Consider the following 17944-nt stretch of genomic DNA (forward strand, 5'->3'; position numbering starts at 1 on the left):
GCTGTTCAACAGTAAAATAAGACACGCACTATTTGCAGAACATAACTTTCCACTTGGGATGGGGAGTAAAGAACTAATTAGCTACTTTTTTTCCATAAAGTTCCATACCTTCAAAATACTCTTTATCATGTACAAAATTGCAGAGAGTGGCTCACTGAGTTTAGGAACAACATCAGATTTAAACTTGACCAAGATCGCCAAAGGTATTTCTATTCCATTCCTATGTTCCACAGTAAGCCAGATTAGCAAGAACTCAAATTCCTGATGGAAAACAAAAACAAACCAGAAGGGGGAAAGAGAGTATTAAAAAATATGTTTGCGTGTTAAGTTGCTAAAAACAGGAAAAAGACATTGACTCTATGTACTTTCTCACATCTAGTTTTTAAAAATTGTTTTAAACCACTTTATTTTGAGATCAGCTGAAAACACTCTAGGCCACAAAAACGAAAAATTCTTTAATGTAACTTGTAATGTGTAAACAAACCACAGGCCCAAGCCTGACACCAGCGTGGCTGCGAGCCCATCCACTGCCCACCAGCGGGGCAGCTGATGCCTGTGTGTCACCTTGGTGTGGGGATTCACATTTGTCACGACACTGAGGCAGCAGTTGCTTAAAATCCCTTTCCAGTAACAGCTGGTAAAATACTGTGCAGGTCTGTCATGCAAGGTTTACGTGTGACGTGGTTATTCAAAGTTTTCAACATAACCACTCATGCAGAACTCAATATTCACAGAGCACTGCAACTCTACTAAAGAGGGCTTTTCCTCAAAGGTTTGGTTGGGAGTTGTGCTTCTGTAAAATGAACACTTCTTACTTGCTGCCAAGATTATCTGCTCAAAAATATTCATTTTCTGTGCTGTTGCCAAAATAGCAGTTTTAGCAAATGTAATGCCAGAAGGATGCATGAGCCTGGGAATCAGAGAACAGTCCCAGTGACTGTGGAGCGAGGCGACTGTTTTCATTTCCCAAACTCAGGCAGATGTAAGAAGGCTGAGATCTTCATGACGATGTGGATGGTCTGACAGACACAGCTGGGGTGAAAAGAAAATCGAGAGGGAGAGACTCATTGCAGCAAAGAGTATTTTTTTTTCACAGTGCAATCCATAGCAGCGTTCAAAAACTTGGTTATGAATTGACTTAAAGGTGACATGTTTATTGGATGAGCTTAAGAATGGAAAATTTATCTACAATTGTGATGTAATAAAGATCATGGGAGCAAAAAAAGGTTGGTTTTGGCACCTGGGTTCTACAGTGCGGAGACAGTGTGAAGGGCTGAATCTTAAATTCGTCATCTTCTTGAATGACCTTTTAAAAGTTAAAATTTATCCAACAACAAAACCAAGAAAATAATTTAAAATTGACTCATCATATGTTTCAACACACTTGAAGGATGCTTATTTGTAATATGATACGTAAGTTCAGACTATAGAGAAAGCCAAATGACTGACCAGAAACAAGTATCGTTGCAACCTTATAATTTCTGCTTTAATGTTGATCAAGTTTAAAAAATGTACAGTTCAACTCATCCATACTATTCCTTTATAAAAGGCAGATTTCAGGTAAGCTTCTAAATGCATGCATAACGTAGAGGCTAATATTTTCTGGCAGTCCTTGGTTCCTGAAAGTTGAACTTCATCAGGCGTTTTAAACTTTTTGTCAAAATAGTTATGAAGGATATGTTATCTTTGCATAATGAGGTAATATCTCAGGGCACTCATCATCATAAGACAGTAAAAATCCACTTTCGAAACTTGCATGAGGCTGTGTGCATTTGCCAAATGCCACCAAGAGTTTGGGTCAATGAATATTTTGCTGAAGGAATAACACTTACATTTATCTGAGCACTTTTCTGTAATAAATACCAAAGTAGGTTTTTCTAGCTGTAAACTGTGTACACAGATAACTACAGGCTGGTCTGTCATGGAGCTAAAAGTTTCACCTGGAAAACAGAACTCACCTCTTTGCTAATGTTGCATTTTCAGTAACACAACTGAGAATACTGCATTGTTGGGAACAGTCAATTCTATGCCTTTTAACAGTTGCTGGAGACCCCTTCCATTTGCAAAGCCAGCAGTTCATATGCTCCTGTTTCAGTTTGTTTGCTTGAAAATGGCATAGATAGAGATGTAAGTGCTAGATGCCAAGGATGGCTTTGGCAAACCAGTAAGGCGCACTGGGTTCCAAGGCTACCATAATACTGGCGAAGGCAGAATACCACAGGATATTTACAAGACATACTATATTCACCTCCTGAGGTGGCCCTTACATGAGTTCCTTAATCTGTAACAGCAGCTATATACACACTGTGCACAGGGTTACATGGAGGCAGCGGTCGGCATGAAGGATGTGGACTGTTGCAAGGTTCTGCTTCCTGCTAGTCGGAAAGGATGTGAACAAAGGACACAGGAAAGACCCCCTTCCTCTCAGGCTGTCCTTCGATGTGCCCGATCTGTGGAGAGAAGAGAGTCCTCAGGTGGGGAGGCAACCCCGTGAGGCCCAGCGGGGGAAAGCACTGGCCACCTGGCTGGAGCCCCAGGCTTCCCGCACTCCCCTGCAGACTTGAGAGCTAATCACAATGCCATAGCAACACAACAACAGACGACAGAACTTCCAGAAGGCCCAGCACTTGTACCTAGACTCCTCTCACCTGCACGGCAGCCCCATGAGGTGGATATTCTTATCCTCCAGGTGGACCAACCTCCTGAGTTCTGACTTGAGCCTCCGCCCCTAGAGTCCATCTTCCTTTCCAATTTAATCCACTGCCTTCCCAGCTGGGTCACCTTAGACAAAACTCGCTAACTTCTTAAGCATAAAATGGGGCTAAACATCCCCTCTTCCCAGGTTTATCCTGAGATTACATTAAAACAAAACAAAACAAAACAAAAAAGCACAAAAAAATATGTGGCACAGGCTGCTATGTACCAAATTTTTGTTTTCTGGTTGTTTATGGGAAAAAGGAGTTTGATGGTGGCCCTGTGGCAATTTTATCGCCTTTAAGTCTTTAAGTCATGGTTACCTATCAAAATTTCCTAGTTATCTCAATTAGATCAGTACTGCTTACATTAAAGAGAATCATATCATGATCTTTCCATGGAAAGAATAACAAGACATGCCTATTAGCTTCAAATGACAAATACACAGAGAGGAGGGCGGTTTTGAGATGGGATAGAAACTGCCGGGCCTGGTCAGCTCTCCTTCTCCCTCCATTAAGTACGTACCTGCAGTGCAGGAGTGTGGGTAGAGCAACAGCTGAGTGTCCAGCCCACGGTGGGGGGTGGGGGGAGTACATCCTTCATTTACCACACCTGTGACTTTGGGGGGAGGAGGGGGTCACCTGGGCTGCTGCACACCAGTGTTCTCGTCTGCGAAGTGGAGACACTGGTAGGCCCCAACCTACCCACCTCACAGGGTCTCAGCATGCAGCTAACGGGATCGTGCACATGAGAGGGCTTTATAAATCACACATAACTGTAGAACATGAGGCATTATTTTTCCATCTGGCTTGGCAGATGTGCCGATGGCACACAGAAGTTCCCCTATGACGTCAGAGATGCCAGTGAAAAGTTTCTACTTCTTTACTCAGGAGCCTCTGCTGGAGTCACTGATTTCTTAGCAAAGAACTTGAACACTGCTTGATCATAAAGATATAACCTATTACCAAGTGATTTCTTAGACATCCTTCTGAGGTAGGATTAATCATGTCGCAGCTTTCAGATGAAACCGAGGCTTGCAGAAGGGCTATGTTTTAACCAAGGCCACAGAGCTAGTAAGTGACTCAAACTGTAAGGTTTATTCCACTTGCGAGTCTACCTCCTTTTCCTTCATCTAAGCTGGGCTCTAACAGGCTCAACTCTGGTTCCAGAGAGAAGAAAGTTGTCCTATCACTTTAGTCCAGGCTCTCTCAACGTGAAAACCACGGACATCCAGGGCTGGATAATCCTTTGCCATGAGGGCTGTCCTGTACATTGCAGGATGTTTAGCAGCATCCCGGACCCACCAGTGACAGTAGCACCCACCCTACCCAGCCCTGACAATTTGTCTCCAGATATTGCTGACTGTCCCCTGGGGGAACAAGTGTCCCTGGCTGAGAACCACTGCTTCAGCCCAAGGAAAGTCCCTGTATCTGTGATCAAGAATTCAGTCACTGTTTAGGCTTAAAGGAAGAAATGCCAAAGGCCTATGAGTGTGAGTGCACACATATGTGCTTGTGTGCGTGTGTGCACACATGCATGTTTCTGGGCATTAGCAGGTTCTGTTGGTCCGACTCAGAACCAGAGGTCTCTTTCATGGCAGACCGAACTGGGTCTCCTTGGGCAAGGGGTGCTCAGGGTGCCACAGAGGTGGACTTGCCTTCCTGATGTGGGGAATTTATAAGGACTTTTGATCTCCAAACAGCCACTGTGGGGAGGAGAATGAGGCCATTCTTTTCTGACACCTGGGTAGCAAGTTTTAACATAAAGGAGTTTTCATATATATATTCTCCTTTATCTTCTCCTAAAACCACTTGAGGAAGGTATCATGGCCCCATTTTATGAGACGAGAACTGCAGAATGGCTCAACAATTGTGCCTAAGGCACGTGTACTGGTAAACAGCCGAGTGAGCTGGAACTCAGGCCTTCTGACCCCGAGCCTGGGGACAGTGGGATGGTGGGCAAGACACAGGCTTTGAGGTCAGACCTGATTTGGAGCCTTGACTTTTCCTGCTTACTAGGCTTTGTGGCCCCAGGCAACACACTTAACTTTCTTGAGCTTTAGTTTTGCATCTGAAAAACTAGAAAACACTTGCACCTCCCCAGGCTGTTGGAGGTAACATGGGCAATGCGTGGGCAAGTGTGACTTCTCTTGACCCTACTTCAAAGTGCCTCCTGGGCCATCCCATGTAATAGTAGGGACAAAAAAGATACCCAAGGAAAAGTGAGGCAACTGGCAGGACCCTTGTGCCCGAGGGGTGCACTCTTCCTCAGGGCTGTGTCTGCAGACTCTGCACGGGGCTGCTCTCTGAATGCCTGAGGAACGGCTACTCATACGTACCCACCACTCCTGGTCCTCTTCCCCCGTGACAACGATCACCTCCCCCTCGATGAACGTGAGCTCGTCATCATTGTCTGCCTGGCAGTCGTAAATGGTCTTCACTCGTCTTACTTTACTTTTCCCCTTAAATAAAGAAATTGGGCTTTAGCTGAAAGAACAGACTGAAGGGGAAAAAGAACAGAGAATTTTATTTAGCAGCGGGGTGACCCTGGGCAAGTGACTTAACCCTGCAGATCCTCAATCTCCTCAAAGGTGAGGGGTTTTGGAAAAGCAGGTCTGCCAGACGCTCCGTGCATTGTGTGTTCTCTAGACACGACAAGTGCCTTTCTCCCCCCGTAGCAGCAGGTTAAGTGCCCTGCGTTCACGAGCCAGCATCACTGAATTTTCATCAGAAAACAAGTAATATGGGTAGCAGTCAAAATTCAGCCTCACCAAAAAACACAGAGCACTCTGCCCTCCCCCATGCACAACAGCTTGCAGAAATGACAGCAGAGTCTAAAAATGGTTTGGGGAAACATGATGTAAAGCAAAATGTGCAGTTTCTGCACATTGAAATGTGCAGCATAAACACATTTCTTAGTCCCCTCATGCAAACTACCAAGTCAGAACATGCTGGTTAAACACAACACAATTAGCCTGGGTTTGTGAGGATTCATGGGATGCTATGCAGTTCTCAAAAAAGTTTTAATTTTTGAGCAGATTTGACTTGGGCTTTTATTCAGTGGACTTCCTGATCTTTGCAGGTAGGGAGCTGTAAATAGGGGAATCACCTTATAAAGGATATTTTACCACCTGGTGAATTAAATAATTAGTAACAAAAAAAGCAAGCTACTGCTAAAGGTTTTGGGTCACCCTTAATCACCCTGATGACACCAGCTCCCTTCAGTAGCTCCCTTCTGGGGGTGGTGACGGGGGTCTGGAAGCCTGGCAGAAGTGGGGCAGAGGGAGAGTTTAATTTGCTCACCTATGACTCTGTGAGCAACTGAGAAAGCCCAGGACATGGTATAATTTGTAATGGGAGGATTAAACGAAATGGAACAACTGGAAAGCATGTAGCACGAGGTGGCGTTCTGCATGCACCCAGGCTGGCAAGGCCGTGTGCGGTGCTGGGGAGATGTGAGCGATTTCCCTCACGAGTCTCAACAGCTTCGACTGTACTAAGCAGGGCAGTCTCAAACCCATGGCTTTTATATTTCTTACCCTTTCCTTTAGTATTGATGAGACATTTTATTGGAATATTGATTTTGAATAAAATATGAATGTAAGTGAGCCTGTCCAGTACAATGGGAGGCCTTTGGTGTTCCCCCTTTAACTGCTCCTCAACCCTGGGAGGGAGTGGGTACAGAAGTGGGCAGGTAGACAGAACACATCTTCCCAGAGAAAAGTTTCCACAAAGATTTTGGGAAAAAGATTACTCTTAAATTAAAATAAAATTGATATGAGTAGAAATCATTTCATGAAAATGATAGAATGTGAAACTTCAACATAATTTTACAGTTGTGGACATGTCTTGGGGCTCTGCCTCCAATTCCTCTGGGAAGACATGGTGAGATGCACCGACTTAGGAGATACTCAGAGCCCTAAAAGGGAAACTGATTTCTGGTGACCTTAGAAAAAGGGAAAGGTTCATCTTCAAGATTTCTAGGTAACAGCTGCCACTTGCTGAGTGTTCACTAAGGGCCAGTTACATGCTGTTCACTTGTCATTGCATTTAATCACCCATGAGGTAAGTGGGTATTTTGGCCCCTTTTGGAATATGAGGAAATTAGGCTCAGAGGATGTAACCTGCCAAGGTCTCACAGCTCTGGTGTGCACCAAGGCCAGCTCTTGCAGCCTGTGTGCCGGAATTCAAAGTCTGTGCCCTTAGCCACTAGGGTCTACTCCACTAGAATGCTTTATCCAAAGTATGGAAATACAGCAGGTAGGTGAGCAAGTTCCTGCTATACTTACCTGCCAACTTTAACAATCTGGCTGAGGCTCCTAAGACCTAGAAACTTGGCGCCCACTCACCGTATTGATTTTTCTGGGCAGTGGCACAGGCGTCTCTGGTAGGGTGGGAGTGAGGTCGTTGGAGTCTTCTGAGGCTTGCTTTGGGGTGGCGTCTCTGGAGAGCACATTTGGGGAAAAATCCACAGGGTGTGACTTCTGAGAGAGCTCTGGAGGCTGCTGAGCCTTGGGCGAGACATCTCCAGCCTGGGATTTTGCCAGCATGTCTCCAAGCTGTGGTTTGGGGGGCAGGTCCTTCACCTGTGGCTTGGGGGGCAAGTCTGAGAGCTGGGGTTTGGGTGGCAGGTCACCCAACTGTGGCTTGGGGGGCAGTTCCCCTGGCTTGGGTGGCAAATCTCCAATTTGGGGCTTGGCTGCCAGTTCTGTGGGCTTTGGGGGCAGATCTCCAGGTGGTGGTTTCTGTGGTAACTCTGCCAACTGTGACGATTTAGGAAAGATTTCCGGTGGGATGTTGGCTTTGTCTAGGGAGAGATGATGGCTGATTTCTGTCTTCCTTAGTGCCACTGAGAGAAGCAATCACAAAGAGGGAATCATTGGAACAGAATACAAGATAGGGAAGAGCTGCTTTCCTCTTGTCACAGCCATCTTAAAGAGGCACAATCACCTTGCAGGGAACTGATGGAAAGTGAGCAGCTCGAGAGCTGAGGGGCCACGCCCAGGCTGCCTGTTTTTAGAAAGGTAAAAGTTTGAAGCCCAGCAAGCATCCACGTTGCAATTCATCAGATTTTATGCCCCAATGATGTAAGAATAGTGCGGGACACTGATTACGTGCTTCAACTTGGCGGGCCTGGGCTGGGGGACCTGATCAGCCCCTGGGGAGGGTGGTGGGCACGGGCGACAGCGCCCTCCGCAGCCCCCCGGGCCTGGGAAAGTGAGGCCGGAGGCAGGCCCCATTTCCTCACCCAAAATACCAGTGTTAGGGGAGGCTTGCCGGAGGGAACCGCCTTTTCCCCACCCCCTTATCTTGCCCGGACACTCCCCGTTGCCAGTGCAACTCCCATTACCACCAGTGCGCATACATTGTTGCCAGACACCGTTACCGGAGCAACTCTCGCCCCTTTTCAATCAACCTCCGCGCCCTCTCAGAACCAATCCAAGCCTTTAACCTCTACAGCTACCCCGCCCTCTAAACGCCCGATATAAGCTTGTACTCTCCCCTAATAAAGCTCTCTCTCTCTCTCTCTTGGTTTCTTCACCCTAAAAAGAAACGTGTCCCGCCTGTTCCTTTCTCGCCGCCCTCCATACTTTGCACGCCACCCCGCCGGGGACCTGGCCAAGTCCCCCGCCTCGCCCTCGCCTCCGGGAAAGAGCCCCCGCCGCCGGTACCCTCCAAGCAATCCTGAGAGCCTAGGATTTAGCAACCGGCCGCCACCCCCACCCCGACGAATCAACTGCGACCGCAGAATAGGATGTCCAAACTAATCCAGAATGAAAAAACAAACTATACACATAACAAAAACAGATTATAGAAAATTGGAGAGTACAGTTAAAAAAAACTTTCCCACAAGTTTACCACCTAAATGTAGCCATTTGGCATAATTCCTTCTTGACTCTTTAAAAATATTTTCTATAGATATAACTTTTATCCTGCTTTTACCTATAAAACATTTTAAGAAGAGTATTTGCCATGTTATAAAAAATTCTTTACTAGTACAGACTTTTAAATGTTGCATTCTATTCCATGTTTAGCCCTATCATAATTTATCTCCCATTTTGTACGAATCATGCAATACATGAGACAAAGGGTAAATGTTTCTCCCCTCACCATACCTTCCCTCCCCTGACCTTTGAAATAACCTCTGTTAAATCTGGGTGATTCCTTTATCTTTTACCTATTTATTAGGAAATGCACACATGGCTCATCAATGTATCTTTTTAAAAAACCCTAAATGGGATTTATAAAACATATATTGTCTGTGACTTGGTCTTTTCTTCTATTTAATATGTTTTGGAGATTTTCTAAGCCAGTCTCTCCTTATTCTCTTTAATGGCTACAGAGCACTCCACAGCTTGGGTATGCTACAATTTGTTTAAGTGTTGGTAAAGTTTTTTCTATAGCTCTTTACTGTAACACCTGGGATGCTAAAGTAATATATTAGTTGACACGTCTCAAGTCTCTAATTGTAGTGCTACCAATTACTAGCTGTGTGGCCCGGGGGGGGGGGGAGCACAACCTCTCTGTGCCTCACCTTCCTCATCACTAACCCTATAGTCTCCATAAGGGTTGTCATGAGGATCACATAAGTAAATACGTGAAAGAATTTACTGATTGGACTTGGCAGGCTGTAAGAATTACACAAATATTATTATCACTGTTGTTAGGCAGGGCTCGAGCATTATTATCACTGTTGTTAGACAGGGCTCCATGCGGTCAGGACTCATTTTTTAGTCACTTTTGCACTATCAGAGGGGCTAACCACATAACATGCATTAAGTGAGGAAACAGCTGACTCAGACACCTGGGGTGAATCAAACTATAGATTTTATCCGAAAAATACAACATATTCAGAGAGACATTCTTAAAGTTAGAAAAAGAAGGAAAAAAAAAAAAAAGAAGGAAAGAGAATCCCCAGCGTTGTAATCGGTCACAAGCTGTACTTGGGATGTGTCTGCTCCTAGCCTGCCCAGTCACATCCCTTTTTAAGGAAATCAAATTCAAGGGTAGCCCTTGGGCATCAGCCATTGTGGCCTGGCTCCTAGAGTTTAATTAGGCCAATCAGATTCCAGTCTGTGGTGGCAGTAATGGGGGAACGCTGGCGGATTCCTGAGTCACCGGGGCTGGAAAGGCCTTGCTAGGGCCCAGCAAGCAGAGCCATATGTGAGCCACGCTCATGGGGGAACAAACTGAGAGTAAGTGCTGTGCATCCAAACCTCAAAATATAAAAACCCAAACCCCCGCAATTCTCATTGTAGGAATTTATCCTAATAAAAAAAAGATCAGAGACATGCCCCAAGATGTCTGTGCTAGAGTGTTCAGCTCAGCACTGTTGATAATGAAAAAATGGCAAACCGCCTGAATGTGTAAGAGGAGGAGACCTGCGGAACACATCACAGTGTCATTCACCATAATACTACACAGCCAGGAGAAGTTAATACTTGTTATATTTTTTTCTTTTAAATAAAGGCACAGCAAAAAGACTGAAAGGATATTACAAATTGGTTATCTTGGGTGATAGGACTTCAAGTAGGTTTACATGTTCTTCTTTTTGCTCATCTGTATTTTTCAAATCTTCCATCATATATATGTATTACTTTTGTAATAAAACAAACAAATAGGAGATAGGCTTTCCTATAGGAGCTTGTCCAACCTTTGGCTATTTTTTTTCCAAGCTAGTTTTTTTTCCCCTTTCCAATGACAGAGCCTTTGTAAAAAGCATTCTTACACTCTGAAGGGCAGACAAGCAAGCTTTTCCCAAAAAGTGGAAAAAGAGAGAAAGAAAGAAAATCCCAAGTGCCACCCTTCTCCTACCAAAATTAGTCAGTGCTGGGAGGATTACAGTGCAACGCGGACTGGCTGGAAAGCAAACGGATAAACTACTTGGTCCAGCAGTGGGGCCTAGTGCATGTTTTAACTTTTGTCATCATAATTCCATTCCTGAGACTGACTCCAAGAATGTAACTGAGGAGGATGAGGTAGAAGTGGAGCAGAAAGCCCTGTGTGAAGATGTTAACTGCAAACTTCCAGCCCAAATTCCCAATAAGGGGGGCTGCTGAGTAAACAATGGCACTCCTCTTAAGGGAACCGTATGCGGCCTGGGCAGTGTTTGAATTTCATGAACACATGAAAAACTATTATGCTGAAAGGCTAAGTGGAAGAAAGCAGGATGTAATAAGACTTTCAATATGAAAATAGGAAAACGTGTTCTTGGAAGGGCTTAGGAAATTGTATTATAGGAGTAGTGTTGTGGGTTGCTATATCATTTTAAAAAAGGTCTTGAATGTCTCTATAATATTGCTTTTTACCTGAAAAATGAATTTTAAAAATGGCTCTATTGTAGCAGTCTGTCTTTGGCAGAAGCTTTAATTAGCCCTCTTTAAAAAAAACACTTTCACCACTATGTCCAGATGATTTTCATCATCCTAAACTAAAACTCATACTCATTTAGAAATAACTCCCCATTTCCCTCTCCTACCACACCTGTTTTCCATCTCTGTGAATTTGCTTAGTGTAAGTATAAGAGAAATCATACTACATTTGTCCTTTTTTGTCTGGCTTATTTCACTCAACATGATGTCTTCAAAGTTCATCCATGTTGTAGCATGTACTGGTACTTCACTTCATTTTATGGCTGAAAAATTTTAAAAGTATCCAAAAGGTGAAAAGAAAAATGGGTGACGTTTGGGAGGGAAAAGAGGGCAGCCTGGCCAGGACACAGTGGATGTAAAAGTGGAGCAGGCGGACGCCATGGGGAGGGGAGGGAGAGCGTTGCAGCCTCCCCTCTACACATCGCTGACACTGCCTGCCTCGAGCGGAGGATGAACAGAAACAGACCCATGTGGCACCCAGGAAGGAAAGTCCAGTGGTTTGACAGTTGCTGCCACAGTCTACACAGGGCCAAATCATCAGGCGAGTGAGCTCCCCGGTTCTCGGGTCTGGAGTGCCAGGCGGGCTGCCCCTCTCTCCCCTGTGCACTGCCTTCAGCCTTCCCTTCGCCCAAAGCCTCAGGTGATGGTCTCTCCCTTGCTGGCAGAGGGGTTCCCACCTAGACAGAGAGTCCTGTGAGGGCAGAGGCTGTGGCTTTTACACTGTTGGGTCCCCACACCTAGACATCGCCTGGAACACATGAATGAGCCAATGAAGGAAAAAGTAACGTGTTGGCTTTAGGAGTACTGAGGCTGAGACACAGCCTCCAGCTCGACGCTCTCCTGCTTAATAACTGTGTGAGCTGGAGCAAGTTTTTTAACCCACTGAGCCTCAGTTTTCTCATAAAAACTGTGGACAGTAACATTTATACTTCACAAGGGGATGGAGATGATTTTATGAGATGAAAAAAGGCAAGTGCCCGACTCATGTTGGGTGCCCAGTAAATGCCGGGGCCCCTGGTAGTTGCATGGGGGGAGAAGCATATGGGAGCAGAGGCCTGTCTGGCCACAAGAGGCTTCCCCAATCACAAATCAAAGCGCTCACTGCCACCACCATCTCCCTGAGGCCCAGCCCAGGGCCAGGCCCTCAGGGACCACGCCTGGCTGTGGAGCCACCTCACTGCAGCACCAGCCGGAAGCCCTCTAGGGCGGTCTCTCCAGGGCCAGGGTCTCAGTGCATGTGTGCCTAGGGATGTGATGAGAGGGGGCCACCAGGCAGGCAGGGAGAGGAGGTTGCCCTTACTGAGTCCTGCTTCCTTATGCTGCTTAATCTTCCCAACACGTTTGCCAGGTTGACACCATCACCCCCATTTTCCAGGCAAAGAACCAGCGCTTACGGGGCCCATGTAAGTTACGGTGAGGGAGGGATGCTGACTGCTAGCCTGGGAACGGCTCAGACCCGAGAGGGAGAGGGTGCCCACTCAGCCACTGTTAACTCTCCAGGCACTAAGGACAGAGCAGACCTGGTTCCTGCCCTCTGGGAGCTCACATTCCAGGGAGGCTGAGGAGTAAACAGAGTTAATCAGAGGTGAGAGGGTAGCTGAGTAGGGAAGGGAGAAAGGAGTGCTGGGTGTATGGAGGGGGAGAGTGGCTTATAAATACGGTGGTCAGAAAGGCCTCTCAAATATGGCGAAATACGAGCAAAATCAACGCGGGAAATAAGGGTGCTAGCCATGCTGACATTTGAGGTGAAGACAGCCCAGGCAGAGGAAGAGCAACTGCGAAGTCCCCGAGGCAGGGGTGATGGTTACAGGGTTCAGATCACCAAGGAACTGGAGGCCAATTCTGGGTGCGGCAGGGAACCGATGGAGGGTTTGGGACACAGTGCGAGCAGGCGGAGCAGGAAGGAGACAACAGTAATCAGACCAGTGTGATGGTGGTGGACAAGGCGAGGAGTGGCTAGACTGAGGACACACCGAGGCAGGGCCAGCAGCGTCTGTGGAAACACGGGATGTGCCGTGCGTGAGAAAGGGAGGCATTAGCTCATCTGTCAGCCTTTAGGCCTGAGTACCTGCGAGGAGGGCCGTGTCTCTCACTGGTGGGGAACACGGGAGAAACAAGCTGGAGAGGAGAACGAGGAGTATGTCCTCAAGCAAGCGGAGATGCTCACTAGCTGAAGGACAGGGCTGTTGAGTATGGAGGGAGGTTTGGACTGGAGACATACAAGCGGGGAAGGCAAGGTGGATGTAAGGCTATGGGAGCAGAGGGCAGAGGCAGCAGATTCAGCATAGATCTGTGACTTCCAGCATTTGGAGGCTAAGGAGATGAGGAACCAGTAAAGGAGGCTGAGAAGGAACGGTCAGTGCAGTAAGAACGGAGAGAATGGCGCCTCAAGGAGGAGAGAGCAATCAACTGTGCCCAAGCTGCAGGCAAGCCGAGGAAGACAAGGACTGGGTGGTTAACTGGCCAAGGGGCTGAGGGAGCGGTTCTAAGAGAGGATGGAGGAAGGGACGGGGCTCGAGGCTCTGAGCACTGACGGTCGTGAACCGACAGGAAGAGACAAAAGAGGGTACGCGCCTCTCGACAGAAGAGCACGCCACCACCTCGGATGCGGTTTTGCCAAAACCCTGAACCTGTATGGAACAGGCCTCTAGATCCAATGTGCAAGTGACAGGAAATACAGAGGACAGAGGAACATGTTAAATGACTACCTGGGGCACAACTAGCAAAATTCAGACTGGATCAATCTATAGAACAAATAATTTAGTTTCTTCAGCAAATTTATTTCTAGAAAAAGAGAGATTCAAGAGAACCTTTAGTTTAAGAAACGTCAGAGATATATTGACAACTGTAATGTGTGAACCTCATTTTGATCCTGATTAAAACAAGCCAATTGTAGGGGAAAAAAAAAGGCATGTATGAGACAGAAATTCACACACTAGATATTTGAGATTAAGGAATTTTTGTGGTTTCAGATATGATAATAATGGCATTGGCACATGGATGAAATGATTCACTATCTGGGATTTTTACAGAATAATATTGGGGTGGGTGGACAGGGAAACATGAAACGATGAGCTATGACCTATTAGTAGTTGAAGATGGGGGATGAACATCTGGGTGGGATGGAGGTGGCTGTATTATTTTATTCTATTTCTGTATATGTTTATTATGGGGAATTTCAAATAGTAAAACACACACACACACACACACACACACACACACTCAGACACACACAGAGAAAGAACTGGAGAAGAGACACAGGGTGGTAGTTGCAGGGAGAAGGGTCAAGATGGCAGCCGTGTGGGCTGGAGGGTGTCTCTGCGCAGGGATCACGTTTCCCAGCACTGCCTGCCTTATCTATAACCTGCCCCAGATTCAGCGCAGGGCCTACCTTCAGACCATGGCTTCCTGCGTGCCAAGGGCAGACAGGCTGGTGCGTGTGGGAGTGGGAGGCAGAGGGCTTACGCCTTGACTTACCAAGAAAACCAAAGCAGAGTCCTCAGTGGAGACTGGGGATGAGGATGAGAGGGTGGAGGTTTGAGGAGAAAAGAGAGGTGTGAAATTGTGGTCTAGGAGAGCAGCGGGTGAATGCATCAAGGAAATGTAGTGGGATTTCTGAGCAGTGCTCAAGGACCGCTTGAGGTTAGTGGTCATGGATTTAAAGTCGAGGCAGTTGTCATGACTATCTTCCTTGGCCACATTCGGTTGTGCAGTTGCAGGCACAGCAGCCAAGTGTGTAGAAATAAAACCAAAGAGGGATGAGGAAGTTGAGGGAGAATGTAAGGACGGATTTTAGTGAAAGAATGAGGTTTGGTTAGGAGGGAAGGAATGAAGGATAGCAAAAAAGGTGGTAGCATCCAGGATACATTCCAATGGGGACAAGGATTGTTGGAGTTTGGGTGCAAGAGGAAGTGAGCTGGAAAGGCTGGCAGAATGGATTAAATGGTAACGTGTAATTTATGAGGTGAACAAAACAGGGATCAATCAGGCAGATTACAGATAAGGGGGAACATGCCTGGGAAACTCATCTCAAACGTCTCTGAAATCAGGACAGCCCTCCACGCAGAGGTTAAAAGAAAAACAATTCTAGATAAAGACTCACTAAATCCAGGAGAAGCTGTCCTTTCTATTCCACAGAGAGTGAACTGGCAGTCATCTGGGACTGTCCTCATCTTACTACAGAGGAGCTTGGCCCACCCAGGCAATGCTCTTCCAGATGTGGCACTTTACGGACGAACTCTGGACAGTGGTGAATTTCAACATCTCAACATCCACACCTCTACTCAAAGTGGGCACCAGGGCACTGGGCTGGGGTTAAAAGTGTGGTGGGCTCCAGTCTTGCTGCCACCACTGAAAGGCTGCGGAGCTGCCACCTGACGTTCCTGAACCTCAGTCTGTGTCTAATATGAGACCTGCCAGCCTGGGAGGGTCATGTGAGGATCAAAGGAACCAAGGCGGCTGAAGGTGTTTTGCAACTTCTCTCAGGCAAAAGCAATGCAACAAAAGAATGGGAGTATTAGCATTAGTTTAAGTAAGAAGACTGAAATTTTGGTCTTACAAATGAAAAGCTTGTTCAGGATTAAAGGAAATTTGGTCAAAGAGCTGAGTGTCTTTGCTTGGCAAAGAAGCAGCATTTATAGACACTGCTTTCTTGTACTCCACAGAGCATGGGTGTCTCTACTTAGCACTACAGATGCCATCCCAGGGAAGTATTTCTTTGCCACCCACTTGTCAGGGGCTTTCGGAAGCATGATCTCATTTTGTCCTTATGAAACCTTATGAACTAGGTATTATTTTCCTCATTTTGCAGATGAGGCTTCGTGAACTTTCTAAGCTACTTGCCTAAGGTCACACAGCTAGTAAGTGGTAGAGCTGGTCTTTGTTCCCACCTCTCTCTGATTATGTTTACAAAAGGAGAGAGAGTGGTACACAGGGATATTAGGACTATGACTTTTAAACAAGTACTGTGTTCTTTAGAGAGAAAGTATCCTGTTTTGCTGACCACAGATTGAGTTTATAAATACCTTTCTTCCTCTAACAAATATTGGACACCTACTACATGCCAGGTGTGACTTGAGGCACTTGGGATACATCAGTAACCAAAAGAGACAAAGATGCCTGTCCCCTTGGAGGGTGTAATGACACTTTAATTCCAAGAGAATATGAAAAAGACAAATCTTACCTTTCTGAGGTAGTTTAGGAAGAACTCTTGGGCCAAGGGCAGTCTTTGCAGAACTGGTGCTAATTAATAAATAAGAATCATTTAGGATCTAAAAGGGCTGCAATATCAGTAGTGACATATTATCCCAGGAAATCAAAAGACTTTACTAAAGTATCAAAAGAATCCTCTCAAAATTCCTTTAGCAAAATATTATAGTTGATTTTCCATAATTCAAGGTTTGTCTGGCTGGGAAAGGGTGAAAATAAAAAAATACACCTCTTAATGATAAAGCCTACCCACCCCCCTCCACCTCTTCACAACTTTTTCCAGAGGTAATAATGTTTAGGAAAGCACTTAGCACACTGTAAATCATGACCCCTATGTTAATTATTCCTATTACCTGGAGGCAACTCATCTCATGAGATCCCATAAAGTCGCCCCTGTCATCCCAATTTTCAGATAAGGAAAGAGAAGTGTGTGGAGTTTAAATGACTTATAGATAGTACATGGCTGGTGAGTGGTGGAACTAAAAATTCAAACCTTGTTCTTTTTGACTCCAAAGCTCTTACTTACTACCTCCATTACACCAAAGAAACAGTTGGGTTCTCAGATCTCCCGTCTTTCCCTGATCTTTTCCAAAACCTTTCTGGTGGATTTGTAAATGAGTCGGGGGTGGGGGTGGGGGTGGGGAGAATGCCCAAGTGCATGGAAGGACAAGGCCAAGACCATGTCTGAATAATCAAGTGTTAATTGCCACCTCCTGCCACCACCACAAATGTCCGTGTGCTGTGCTGCGGCATCTATTAGTTTGGATCCACTATTTTCCTTTATTAGAGGTTTGAACTATTCTCAGGATAGCTTAAAAGCACTGAACACCTGAAAAGCAGTAACAGCCAAGCGCCTGAGCTGTATCTGCCCAGAACCTTCTTTAATATCTCACTTCTTTTTTTCTGTTCTCTGATGTTCTAAAATTTGTGTTTTTTCCCCCCTCCTTTCTATCTCAACTGCATCTTTTTTAAGAAAAGGAGAAACCAAAGCAACTAAACAAAAAAAGAGTCAAAGAAAGGAGATGAGAGAGATGCATCCCCTGTTGCTTTTTCCTGGTTCTCAAATCACCCTTGGTCTTAATTATTGTTTTCTCAGCTCACTTGAAATCCACTAACCTCCAGGCTACATTGAGATAGAGCCATCACTAAACTAGAAACTGTAAATGTGAGAGAATTTTGTTTAAAGCATTTTGAAGTGTGTTTTCCTAATGTCCTGTCTCAGCATCTTTTCAGGGAAGTGCATCTGCCAATTACTGAGGTCAACATGATGGTTCTTCCTAACAAAGTGACTAAAGCAAAGGTCTAGAGTTTCAGAAATGCCTTGCACAGAATCCCCTGGACTGATGTTGCATGTGCTTGACCTGGGCTCCTTGCTTTTAGAAATGAACACGAGGCTGCTGGTGGTGCTCTGTGTGTGCACACAAGAGTGTGCATGTGTGGGAGGCTGAAAACGCAATGAATCACCAAGTGGTTCCAGTTTACAATCAACCTGATTCTATTTAAAACACATTTATCCCTACTCTGGAAGACTGCCACCAGAACTTCCGTTCTAAAGAGTCCCCTGATTGAAGGAGGACTAAGAGGTGAATGAAAGGCAGGGCTGTAGGGTTGTGGAGTCTGGAAAACCATGGGGGTCAAGTGCCAGCTCTATCCCTAAGGAAGGCTAAGCAA

The 17944-nt window shown here is 45.8% G+C and overlaps 1 protein-coding gene across 6 annotated transcripts in view; it reads right to left on the reverse strand.

The window, feature by feature from the left end:
- Nucleotides 1-392: 392 nt before the first annotated feature.
- ASAP1 (ArfGAP with SH3 domain, ankyrin repeat and PH domain 1) overlaps nucleotides 393-17944 on the reverse strand; it is a 377838-nt gene continuing 360286 nt past the window's right edge. For all 6 annotated transcript variants that reach the window (XM_037802373.1, XM_037802371.1, XM_037802368.1 and 3 more), the window contains 4 exons: nucleotides 16248-16306; nucleotides 7043-7542; nucleotides 5033-5155; nucleotides 393-2450 (listed from right to left, as the gene is read on the reverse strand). In XM_037802373.1, the coding sequence (XP_037658301.1) occupies nucleotides 2376-2450; nucleotides 5033-5155; nucleotides 7043-7542; nucleotides 16248-16306 (757 nt within the window). In that variant the 3' untranslated portion in view covers nucleotides 393-2375. The remainder of the gene's footprint in view (nucleotides 2451-5032; nucleotides 5156-7042; nucleotides 7543-16247; nucleotides 16307-17944) is intronic.

This window comes from Choloepus didactylus, chromosome 14, assembly GCF_015220235.1.
Source record: "Choloepus didactylus isolate mChoDid1 chromosome 14, mChoDid1.pri, whole genome shotgun sequence".
Lineage (NCBI taxonomy): Eukaryota > Metazoa > Chordata > Mammalia > Pilosa > Megalonychidae > Choloepus > Choloepus didactylus.